Source organism: Cervus canadensis, chromosome 13, assembly GCF_019320065.1.
Source record: "Cervus canadensis isolate Bull #8, Minnesota chromosome 13, ASM1932006v1, whole genome shotgun sequence".
NCBI lineage: Eukaryota > Metazoa > Chordata > Mammalia > Artiodactyla > Cervidae > Cervus > Cervus canadensis.
Window position 1 is genome coordinate 51,197,038 of NC_057398.1, and position 12,315 is coordinate 51,209,352.

The following is a 12,315-nucleotide window of genomic DNA, read 5'->3' on the forward strand; positions in this document are numbered from 1 at the left end:
TTCCCACCCGGGCACTGGGACTGCTATACTTGACTTTTCAGGATAAGTCGAGACCTCTGTGGCCTCAGGGACTACCGCCCTGAACCATGCATGGAGGTGCAGCCAGGGCCAAGTCTGTGCTTCACTCACCCTACTCATCAAAACCTTACCCTCCTTCACAGGCCCTGGGTGGCCTGGGGTGACACCACCCTTCCAGTCCCCGGCACCCACTACTTACCGCATGAACAGGGTTGCACTGGTCGATGGGGCTCTTAAAATCCGTTCTTAACTCATCAAAGGCAATTATCTGAAATGGAAAACACAGAGTCAAGATGTTAGTGCAAAGATGAGTCAGTTCACCACGTGGAAAGCTTCCTATAGATGTGGTCCGAAACAACTCAGGAGGCAGGAGAGGGGTGCCAAGGACACAACCCTGGCCAGGAGTCACTGTCAAAGCTGGTGATGGACACTTGGGGTTGACTGTACTCTCCTGTCTACATTGTATATGCCTGAAAATCCCCTACATGGGGAATGAGAGGGACGTTGTTTAAGGGTACATATTTAAAATAGCAGATAAATAAGTCCTGGAGACCGAATACACTGTACAGTGGCAATAGACAACAAAATTGTATTATAAACATTATACTTGCTAAGAGACTAGATCTTAATTGTTTCCAGTACTAGGAAAAATGGTAACTGTGATGGGCTAGAGCTGTTAGTCAAGGCTAAAGTGGCCACCATATGGTAACACAAATGTACCAAATCTACACACTGTACACCTTAGAGGTACTCAGTGTTGTATGTCAAATATCTCAATTTTTAAAATCCCCAAAATAAAGGGTTTTTTAAGTTTCCTGTGCTTCACAAAAATGTAGAGAAAACTCTGTTACGGCGAGAGCAGGCTGGGCTTTGGATAAAGGTACATACACACAAAATTAAAACTTCAAACCAGCACTTTCCATTTTCTCCTGAAGGAAAAAGTTGTCTATTTTTTACTTTTGGTTATTCTGGCAGAGATGCCGATTAGAAGTTAAATGGATAGAAGTCAGGCAAAAGAGAGAAGAGAAAATTAAGAAAGCAGAGTTGACAGTACTAGAAACAATTGAATCTTTAGCCATCCAAAGGCTGGACGATCAGCTCCTGGACAATCAAGGCATCAAGGTCATTCTGGACAGACTCAAAGGTCCCCAGAGAGCAACGGTTTCCCCATCTGTCTAGAGGGGAGAATATTAGAAGTGACCTTCTCCAGTCACAGAATGAGGCATGACCCAGCCACAGAAAGAACTAGCTAGAAGGGACACTTCCTAACCCCGACCACCTTGTCCCCAGGTGTGTACAGCCAGCAAGGTGTCCTCTCCTAGGATGTGAAGGTCTCAGGACCTTTCCTGGGCTGCACACAAATGGACAAACCAGCTCCCCCAGGAAGGCACATCCCAGGCGTCCCCGAACACTCGGGAGAATTGCTGAAACAATGAAGCTGGTGCCCCTGTCCAAAAATAGTCCCTGTTCCAGCAGCAGGGGGCTGAGAGTAAGTACCAAGTGAGGAAAAATGACTTGTTTCCCTTAAAAAAGCAGGTATGATTTTAGCGCAGTCATATGTCATTCTGGTTTTAATACTCCTACAGAATTAGGAGGGAATTTTAGTGTAAGTAATATTAGAGAGACACATTTCTGTATCATCCCTTGCCAGATAGTTCATTATCCAGCTGATACCTGAAGCTTTAGTAACAAGAAACTCACCACTTACTGAAGACTCTCCTTCTTTCCCTGGCTACCTCTAATTAATCATTATGTTCCTTAACTAAACTCACATATAACTCCCTAAGGTTTCCACCCACATGCTAAGTCAGTGTGAGCAAACCACAGCCCGCAGGTCAAATCTAGCTGGCCACTCATTTCTGTACAACCTGTGAGCTAAGAATAGTTTTTATATCTTTAGAATAACAGAAAAAAATTTAAAAATAATATTTTGTGATGCATTACAATTAGATCATTTCAAATTTCAGTGTCCATCGATAATGTTTCATTGGAACGGATTCTTTTATACATGGTCTATTTTCTTACACTACAATGGCTGAGTTGAATAGCTGCAACAGAAACCATATGGGCAGCAAAGCTCAAAATAGTTACTATCTTGCTCTTTAATGAAAAAAAATTTGCTAACCTCTGTTCTATTCTTTTATTTCTCCTCTGAGCTGCATGTTGTCCAATATGGTAGCCACATTCGGCTGTTTTAATTTTAATTAGTTAAAATTAAATTTAAAATTCAGTTCCCACATTCTAATTGCTTAAAATCACATCTTTCTAGTAGCTGTTAAACAGCATAGATATAAAACATTTCCACCATCACAGAAGGTTCTATTGTAAAGCATCGCTTTAGAGACAGAGGATCATTGAATCCCTCTTCCACAAGGAATCCCTATCAGTATTGCCAGCTATGGTGAACCCAGCAAATCTTTCTTCTTCAGGCTAAATCTCTCCAACCATTATATATATATATGTGTATATATATATATGTATATCTTTTTAAAGTCGTTCAGTCGTGTCTGATTCTTTGTGACCCCATGGGCTATACAGTCCATGGAATTTTCCAGGCCAGAATACTGGAGTGGGTGGCCATTAACTGGAACTAAATTACCTCACCCTTCTGATTGCCCTTCACTCACATCACAGCTGTAAACACCTTTACTAAAACATGACTGTCAGAACTAAACACCACACTCAAGGCGAGGTCAGTTGGCTCAGAGACTAAAAGCATCACTCACCTCCTCTGTTCTGTAAACTGTACCTCTGTTAATGTGACCTGATAGCAGTAACCTTTTTGTAGACACATCACATTCCTGGTTTCATACTGAACTTGCATTGCATTATAGCCCAGGTCTTTTTTATGTGTTTCATTTAAACTAAACCCACTTCATTACGCATGCCCATTACTGGATTATTGATGCCTAAAAGCACGAACTGACATTTATCCCTTTTAGTTCCTCCCTATTGGTCCAATGTGTTGAGATATGTCTCCAAACTACAAATTTCAATGGACATAATGTGCTCAACATATACATCTGTATCCCCTGATATAAATGCAAACTGAACAGAACCGAGGGCAGAGCCTGAAGATCTCCCTCCTAGATCCCAGGAGGCTGACATAAGCAAGTATTCCACTCATTATGTACCTAATTATAAAGACAATTCATCAGGTTTAATCTAGTCAACTAAGAGTCTCTGGGTGGCGTTAGAACCCCATTACTGTTGGTACAGCACATATAAGCTCCCCAAAGAGGCTGGCAGCCCATTCAGAAAAGGGATCAAGCCCCACATGACCGCTGTAAATGAAGACACACCTGCCTCCAGCCTTCTCCCTATCTAAGTGAAGGGATGTGGGTCCGGGCTGAAGGGAACAAAGGCAGCTGATGCTTGAAGCAGCTAGAGAGGAGCCCCAGGGGGTTTCAAGCTGCTGAGTGAGTCTGAGAGCAGGCAACCACAGCCCATCTGAGGACCCGACTTGAAGGAAGGTATGAAAAAAGCAAGGCCAGAGTGAAGCTTATGCCTTCAAGCTCCATGAGATAACAATTATTTCCTGGGTGCTTTGTGATAATGGTGATGGTAATGGACAGAAAGGCTTTCAGTATCCCCTCCCTCAGCTAACTACTAACTAAACAATCCATCCATTCACTTGACATTCAGTGAGCACCTTTTACCCACAGGCACCGGGCTAGTCCCTGCAGGTACAAAAATCAACAAGATATAGTTCCTGTCCTCAACAAGTCCCTGGTCTAGAAAAGAAGGCAAACATGTAAACAGATCATCATGTTATAAGGTGATAAGTACTATTAACAAGACAACTATAATAATATCTACCATTTATTGTGCCTGTTTACATGTTGGCTCTAGGCTTCACACTATACGTGCTTTTTATCATTTAAGTCTTCAGCCACCCCATGAGATAAGTACTGGTCTTGTCCCTATTTCAGAAATTAAAAAACTGAGACCAAAAGTGATTAAATTACTTGTCCAAGATCATTGCTTTGGGGCCAGGATTTAAACCAAAGCCTCTCTGACACTAAAACCTACACAGTTACCATTAAGTCATCCTACCTTCCAGTACACACAGAGAGAAGGAAACAGAGTCCAAGGACAGGTGGGATGAGCACCTATCTCCATGGAACAAAAACAAAGCTTCCCAGAGCCATGAGGTTTGGGTTACCCTCTTCTTAGCACTAGTTCCTAGCACTCCCAGCCTCCTGGCCGGTATCTGAGAAGAGAAGGCTCAGTACAGCGTAGTGGAGCCCTTTGGTGCCACAGATTTCTATCTGGAGCCAAGCCAAAAGCCTCAGGGATGGACGATGAGAAAAGCATGATGACAATGCCATGATCAAAGGATGACAGTTTAATTCAGCTGTATCCAAAGACCAGCTTATATGAGCCTCTGCTCCCCGCTGCAACCCAGCTATATCATTACCTTGCTCCTTTTTGTTGCTGAGTAGTGTTCCATTAGAGAGATGACCAAAGTTTGTTTACTTATTCACCTGTTAAAGAACATGTGGTGGACTTCCCTGGTGGTAGAGTGGCTAAAACTCCAGGCTCTCATACAGGGGGCCTGGGTTCGATCCCTGGTCAAGGAACTAGACCCCATGTGCCGCAACTAAGAATTGGAATGCCACAACTAAAGAGCCCGCATGCCTCAACAAAGACTGAAGATCCCACGTGCTGCAACTAAGACCCACCACAGCCAAATAAATAACTTCTTTAAAAAAAGAGAGAGAGAACATGTGGGTTTTTCCAGTTGTTTACAGTTATGAATAAAGCTGTTATAAACATTTGCATAACAGTTTTCATGTAAATGTGTTTTCGAATTTCTTGAGTAAATAGGACGTGTATTGCTGGTTCATGTGGCAACTAACTGTATGTTTATATTAAGAAATGGAGAAACTATTTTCCAAAGTGGCTGTACCATTTTGTATTCCCACTAGCAACATACAGGAGTTCCAATCACTCCACATCCTCACCAAAACTTAGTATTGTCAGTTTGGGTTTCTTTTATTTTAGCCATGACAATAGAAATATAGAGATATCTCATATCTCCAATAATTAATGATGTTGAGCAATTGTTCATGGGCTTAATGGTCACATGTATATCTTCTTTGGTGACGTGTGTGTTCAAATCACTTGCCCAACTTTTTAAAAATTGATCTCTTTGTTTTCTTATTGATGATTTTTGATGATCCAGTATATTCTGGATACAAATCCTTTGTCAGTTATGCAAATTGAAATTTTCAAAAATTTTTAATTGAAGTGCAGTTGATTTACAATGTTGTGTTAGTTTCTGGTGTAAAGTGATTCAGTTATACATATATAGATATATGCTTTTTTCATATTTCTTTCCATTATGGTTTATTACAAGATATTGAAAATAGTTCCCTGTGCTTTACAGGTAGGACAGTATTGTTTATCTATTTTATATGTAGCAGTTTGCATCTGCTGATCCCAAATTGCTAATTTATCCCTCTCCCCACCTTCCCCTTTGGTAACCATAAATTTGTTACCTGTCTATGAGTCTGTCTCTGTTTTGTAAATAAGTTCATTTGTATCATATGCAAATATTTTCTTCTATTCTGTATCATGTCTTTTCATTCTTAACAGGCTATGTCTCTGAGCAAAAGTTTTTCATTTTAATATTTATCAGTTTATCCAATTTATCAGTTTTTCTTTTATTGATTGTATTTTTGGTGCTGGATCTGAGAACTCCTAAGACCACAAAGATTTTCTCTTAAGTTTTTTCCTAAAACCTAGAGTTTTCACAAGGGAAAGTTTTAACTAAATATTCAGTTTCTTTAACAGATTTAGGACTATCAGGTTATTCCTTATCACATGAGCTTGGATAGTGTGTGACTTAAAAACTAGCCAGTTTCATCAATGTTGTCAAACTTATAGGTTGAATTAATATTCAGAGCCACTTCACTGCTTATTTCACTTTCTTGTATAGGGAATCTTCCTTCCTTGTTCTCCTGCTAAGCTTTTGAGATGGAAGTTTGAGTGAACACAGAAAAGACTAGATAAGGCAGCAGCAGGACAGTGGAGACAAAGCAAGAGAAGCAGCTCTTCCACCAGCTGCATGACAAACATTCTAGCCAACCAGGCTGTCTATGACCTTGCCTGGGACTGTGCTGTGTGGGAGATGCTGCTCAAGAGGGAGAGAAGGTCAGATGCCAGCACCTGGTTGTGTGCAGAGTGGAGGCTCCAGGAGGTGCAGAGCCAGGGGCCCAATGAGTCCACAGAGATGTCCAAAAAGGGAGGGAGGTCCAAGCAGAGAAACACTCCAGATGTGAAGCTGTCTCTGCGAACCTTGAGCCCTGTCCTTGCCACCACTAGGCTTAAGGCTAACTCATTCCCAAAGGTCCTGACCCAAACCCTCCAGCTCTTCCCAGCACCCTCGGGGCCCAGGATAATGAGTCAACAATTCACAGACTTTTGGAAGAATTAATATTGTTAAAATAGCCATACTACCCAAAGCAATCTACTGATTTAATGTGATCCTTATAAAAGCACCCATGACATTTTTCAGAGAACTACAACAAATAATCCTAAAATTTGTGGAAGCACTAAAGACCTAGAATTGTCAAAGCAATCTTGAGGAAAAAGAACAAAGCTAGAAGCGTAACCTACTCAGGCTTCAGATAATATACAAAGCTACACTCATCAAAACAGCATGGTACTGGCACAAAAGCAGATACATGGCTCCATGGAACAGAATAGAGAGCTCAGAAATGAATCCTCATACCCATGGCCAATTAAAGAAGACCTGCCACCATAAAATTCCTAGAAGAGAACATACGCAAAACAGTCTCTGAAATAAACCACAGCAATGCTTTCTTAGAACAATGTTTTCTTAGAGCAAAGCTTTCTTAGTCTCCTAAGGCAAAATAAATTTTTTTAACAAGAGAAAGAGACCTAATCAGATCAAACTTACAAGCTTTAGCACAGCCAAGGAAACCATCAACAAAATGAAAAGACAACCCACTGACTGACAGAAAATATTTGCAAATGATGCAACCAGCAAGGGATTAATTTCCAAAATACATAAAGAGCTGATACAGCTCAATATAAAAATAAAATAAAATAAAATAATGGGCAGAAGACCTAAATAGACATTTCTCCAAAGAAGATATACAGATGGTGAACAGACACATGAAAAGATGCCCAACATCACTAATTACTAGAGAAATGCAAATCAAAATCATAACTCATACCAGTCAGAATGGCCATCATTAAAAATTCTTTAACTGCTGGAGAGGATGTGAAGAAAAGGGAACCCTCCTACACTATGGGTGGGAATGTAAATTGGTGCAGCCAATATGGAAAACAGTATGGAATTTCCTTTAAAAAGGAAAAATAAAACTACCATATGATCCTACAATCCCACTACTGGACATATATCTGGGAAAGACATATATCTTGAAAAGATACATGAGCTCCAATGTTCATAGCAGCACTATTTATAGTAGACAAGACAGTAAAGCAAACTTAATGTCCATCAACAGATGAATGGATAAAGAAAATGTTGTGTGTGTGTGTGTAAGAACTGATGACTTCGAGTTGTGGTGCTAGAGAAGACTCGAGAGTCCCTTGAGCAGCACGGAGATCAAACCAGTTAATCCAAAAGGAAACCAACTCTGAATATTCACTGGAAGAACTGGTGCTGAAGCTGAAGCGCCAATACTTTGGCCACCTGATGCAAAGAGCCAGCTCATTGGAAAAGACACTGATGCTGGGAAAGATTGAGGGCAGAAGAGAAGAGGGTGACAGAGGATGAGATGGTTGGATAGCATCACCAACTCAATGGACATGAGTTTGAGCAAAATCCAGGAGATGGTGAAGGACAGGGAAGCCTGGCATGCTGCAGTTCATGGGGTAGCAAAGAGTTAGACACAACTGAGCTACTGAACAACAAAACTGAAACAGACTTTCAGACAAAGAAAACAAATTTATGGTTACTAAAGGGGAAGGGGGAGGATAAATTAGGAGCGTGGGATTAATATATACACACTACCATATGTAAAATAGATAAACAATAAGATCCTACTGTATAGCACAGAGAATTAAAGTCAATATCTTATAATAATCTATAATGGAAAGTAATCTGAAAAAGCAAATATATATAAAATCACTTGGCTGCATACCAGAAACTAACACAATATTGTAAATCAACTATGCTTCAAAAAATTCAAAAATTCACTCTGTGAGGAGCCTCACTATGGACTAGAGCCCCTCCTGTGGCCAGGCATGGGTTGGCCCTAACTCTAGACAGCCTCCATTCCATCAGTCCACATGCCCAGGTGGGGTGAAGCCTGGCCCCACCTCAAGGGGCTTTGTCATTGTTCAGTCACTAGGTCATGGCTGACTCTTCAGTGACCCCATGGACTGTAGCCCTCCAGGCTCCTCTGTCCATGGAAGTTTTCAGGCAAGAATACTGGAGTGGGTTGCCATTTCCTTCTCCAGGGGCTCTTCCTGACCCAGGGATTGAACTCACAACTCCTGAATGGGCAGGGGGATTCTTCAACGCTGAGCCATCTGAGAAGCCACCTCAAGGGGCAGGAAATTACTAAAGTCCTCTACTAAGAATTTCAAGAAGCCTTCTTTCTTTAGGCCCACAGCATTTATAACTAGGAGATTAAAAGTTACCTTGCTTGTCTGAAAGAGTTATTTTGCTAAAAATAACTATACTCTACTATGGCAAAAATCTTCCTGGAAGAGTAAGAATGAGAGAAAATTCCACCCCCACTCACTAACAAGTCCCCAGGGCTGCCCCGTCAGAGAGTTCAACATTTGGAGAAGCCTCTTTTCTCTGGAACATTCTCTTGTCTGTGTTCCTTCCATGGTATCCTCTGGCTTCTGAAAGATCTTCGCGGGTTGAAGCCTCACAGTCTCACATTTGTATCCCATTATGTCCCGGCACCATTTCATCTGCACAAGGACTCTGTGCACTGGATGGGGATGTCCCCCTAGTGTAGAGTTTGGGAAACCAAGCCCCAGGCGGAGCGTCTGAATGAATCACTGGCCACAGCACAGTGGGCGAGCAACAGCCCACACCAGGACCCGGTTTCTGAATTCTGATCAGCCAATGCTCCATGTAGCACCACATAGTTGTCTACAGACTCCAAGTAGTTGTCTCTCTGTGACTTGAAATCCTAAAAAGAAAGTACTGAGTTACTGAAGATGCCCCCAGAGACTCTTCACTAAGCACCCACGATGTCCCTGACACTGGTCTTTGGCTCTGCGATATAACAGTGAACCAGAAGACAAGGTCTCTGTCGTCACAGACAAGGGCAGAAGACCGAATCAACAAACAAACAAACAAAATCTGAAAATGCTAGGCTGTGTGAAGAAAGAACAAGGTGATATGGAGACACAGAACTGGGGGGCTGGTCAAGGAAGGCCTCTCGGAGGAGGTGCCATCTCAGCTGAGAGACTGAGAGATCGGGAGCCAGACACGGGAAGTTCCAGGAGAAGGAAGTTATCATGCTGCAGAGGCCCTAGCAGGGAACAAGGTCTTCAAGGGTGAGGTGCAGAAAGGCCACGGCAGGTAAAGCCCGGTGACTGAGAGAGACAGTGGGAGGGGATGGGGCCAAGAGCAGGACTGACCAAGAATCCTGCCTATTCGGGACTCAAATAACCACTCCTCAAAGCAGCCCTGAGAGTGAGACCCCGTTCAGCCCAACTGCTCCATCGGTGATGTGGCCCCTCCCTGACTCTCAGGACTGAGTGCCTTTGCTGCTTGTGGTTCACAATCCAACAAAGGGATGTGACCGAGAGGGACGATACGAGACCGGTCAGTGTGCGTGAAAGCAGTGTCACGTGTGCACACAGCGGAGCAGGTGGCAAGCTGATGGCCTTCTGGTCCTTCCTGCAAGGCCGTTAAATCGCTCAAAGGTAAAGTCAGTGCTCAGAGGCAGTATGAAGAAAGACCAGGAATCCTGGCTAGTCAGACCCAGGAAGCCAGAGGGTGATTTTGGGTTAACCCGACCCAGAGAGTGACTGGACACGAGAAAAGCTGTCCAAAGTTTTCTAACGGGAGGGCACATGACCTGAGTCCCCCCAGAAGTTCTGTCTACTGACCCATCTATCAACAGGGACAGTTCTTTCACCCAGGAATGTGTTCAGACTCCTGTCTGCAGTAGGGCCACCTGGGCAGACCTTCTTTTTTGATTTCTCCATGTTGTAGGCTGAACCTCAGAATGTGGCCTTATTTTGTTTTTTGTTTTTTATTTTTAATTTTGGCTGGGCTGCGTCCTTGCTGTGGCCTGCGGGCTTCTGTAGCTGCAGCACATGCGCTCAGTAGTTGTAGCATTCGGGTTTAGTTGCCCCGTGGCACGGGGGATCCAACCAGGGATCAAACCCACGTCCCCTGCATTGGAAGACATTTTCTTAACCACTGGATCATCAGGGAAGTCCCCTTGGCCTTATTTGAAAATAGAGTCGCTGCAGAAATAATCAGTTTAAATGAGGTCATACTAGATGAGGGGCCCTAAAGCCAGTGACAGCATCCTTATAAGACACAGAAAAGGCCACACAGAAATGGGGGGTGGGGGTGATGCAGCCACAAACCAAGGAGCACCAGGGATGATTAGGAGCCGTCAGAAGCTGGAAGTCACAGGAAAGGATCTCGCCTAGAGCTGTCAGAGGGAGCAGGGACATGCCCTGACTTCAGACTTTCAGCCTCCTGAACTGTGAAAGAACAAATTCCTACTGAGTCACCGAGTTTGTAGCAATTAGTTCAGGCAACCCTGGGAAACCAACACACTCCACTTGCAAAATACCTGAAATTGTTGCTGCTGTGACCTAAGATGTTTACCAGGAGAGAAGGGCATTCAGCGCTATCAGTGAAAGTTGGTTAGTGTGAAAGAAGCCAACAGAAGCATTTCCAACCCAAAATAAATACCTTCCCTGGGGAAGCAGGCATTTACACTTACCACATGCCTTGTAAGTTCCCTAAAGTCATGCTCAGAATATACTTCTAATTTAGAAAGAAGTCAGTTTTTTTTTTTTTTTTAACTTCTTCTCCATGTCTTGTCCCAACAGGAGTAATTCCTTCAAACCACTGCCCAAGCCTTGGGGACATCTTTGAGAGTCAGGAGCTTGACGGGATGGGAGAGAGAAGGGGGATGGGAACAGCTTTACTGGTTGTAACATAGATGGCTTCGGTTTAGTTCTGCTTTTATGTCTGACATGGAGCAGCGGAAGCATCCTAGAGGTTCCATTCTCTGATTCTAAACGGCTATGGGCAAGTTTGCTAAGCCACACCTGAGCCCCCAGGAAGAAAGCAGCATCAGCTCCACACTCATGGGTACCACTTCTGCCGGCCCCACATCCCCCTCCTCACCATCGCTAAGTGGGCCACCATTGACTCCTTGCCTCCTGCGTTCCCTTTAGAGGCAAGAAGCCCGCACCTGGAGGAGGGCTCGGTGGGGTCTGGACCCTGCAAAGACTAGCTGTGTGACCTTGGGCTTATCTCACTTCACTTCTCCAAGCTGTGGTTTTCTTATTCAGAAAATGGAAATAACAACCATCCCTACCTCTACATGGAGCCATGAGTGTGAAATGAGGTGCCACAGATCACAGCATCAGAGCAGGAGAGATAAAGATGGGGCTGGATGAGAAGCCAACTGCTGTTACAGAGAAGGCGCCACATGGTGGAATGGTTAAGCCTATGCCTGTGAGTCAGAAAGTCTCAGTTCCGATCCAAACTCCGCCTCATCTATTCATGAGACTGCAGGCAAACTGTTTAACCTTTCTAACCACAGTATCCTCAAATATAAAGACGGGACAGTAATGGTTCCTACTTCCTACTGTGGCTGTGAGGATCAAAGGAAATAATGTCCATAAAGCACTGGGCACAATGCCTAGTGGCAATGGTAAAAATTGTTATTTTTATTACTGTAGTTATTACCAGCATGCAGATGTTAGGACTCCACTTCCCTGGCCTTGAGCACAGTCATTAACATCACACAGTCTGGATCCAGAAGAACCCAGGCACTGTAGGGGAGGAGGATGTAGGTAGCTGTGGAACCACTCTGAGGCTACACATGGATGAGAAAGTGGCAGGGCCCATCCTGTCCCTGGTGGGAGACTGAGCACGGGGATACTAGGAAAGAGGCTGGGATCGGCACATCAGCTGGGAAGGCAGACATCAGCTGCCCCCAGACCAACCCCTGGACCCAAACGACGAGTACAACTTGCGGAACACAAGGACACAGCCTATTTGCCATTGCCTGTGCCAGAATTTGCAGACACAGTTGGTTCTGACATTGCTTCCCCGGTGCCCATCTAGTTAACAAAAAA

General features: G+C 43.6%; 1 protein-coding gene across 2 annotated transcripts in view; it reads right to left on the reverse strand.

The window, feature by feature from the left end:
* Window positions 1-12,315, reverse strand: part of CNIH3 (cornichon family AMPA receptor auxiliary protein 3) — a 123,338-nt gene that overhangs the window by 65,026 nt on the left and 45,997 nt on the right. For both annotated transcript variants that reach the window (XM_043486029.1, XM_043486030.1), the window contains one exon: window positions 218-286. In XM_043486029.1, coding sequence (XP_043341964.1) covers window positions 218-286 — 69 coding nt within the window. The remainder of the gene's footprint in view (window positions 1-217; window positions 287-12,315) is intronic.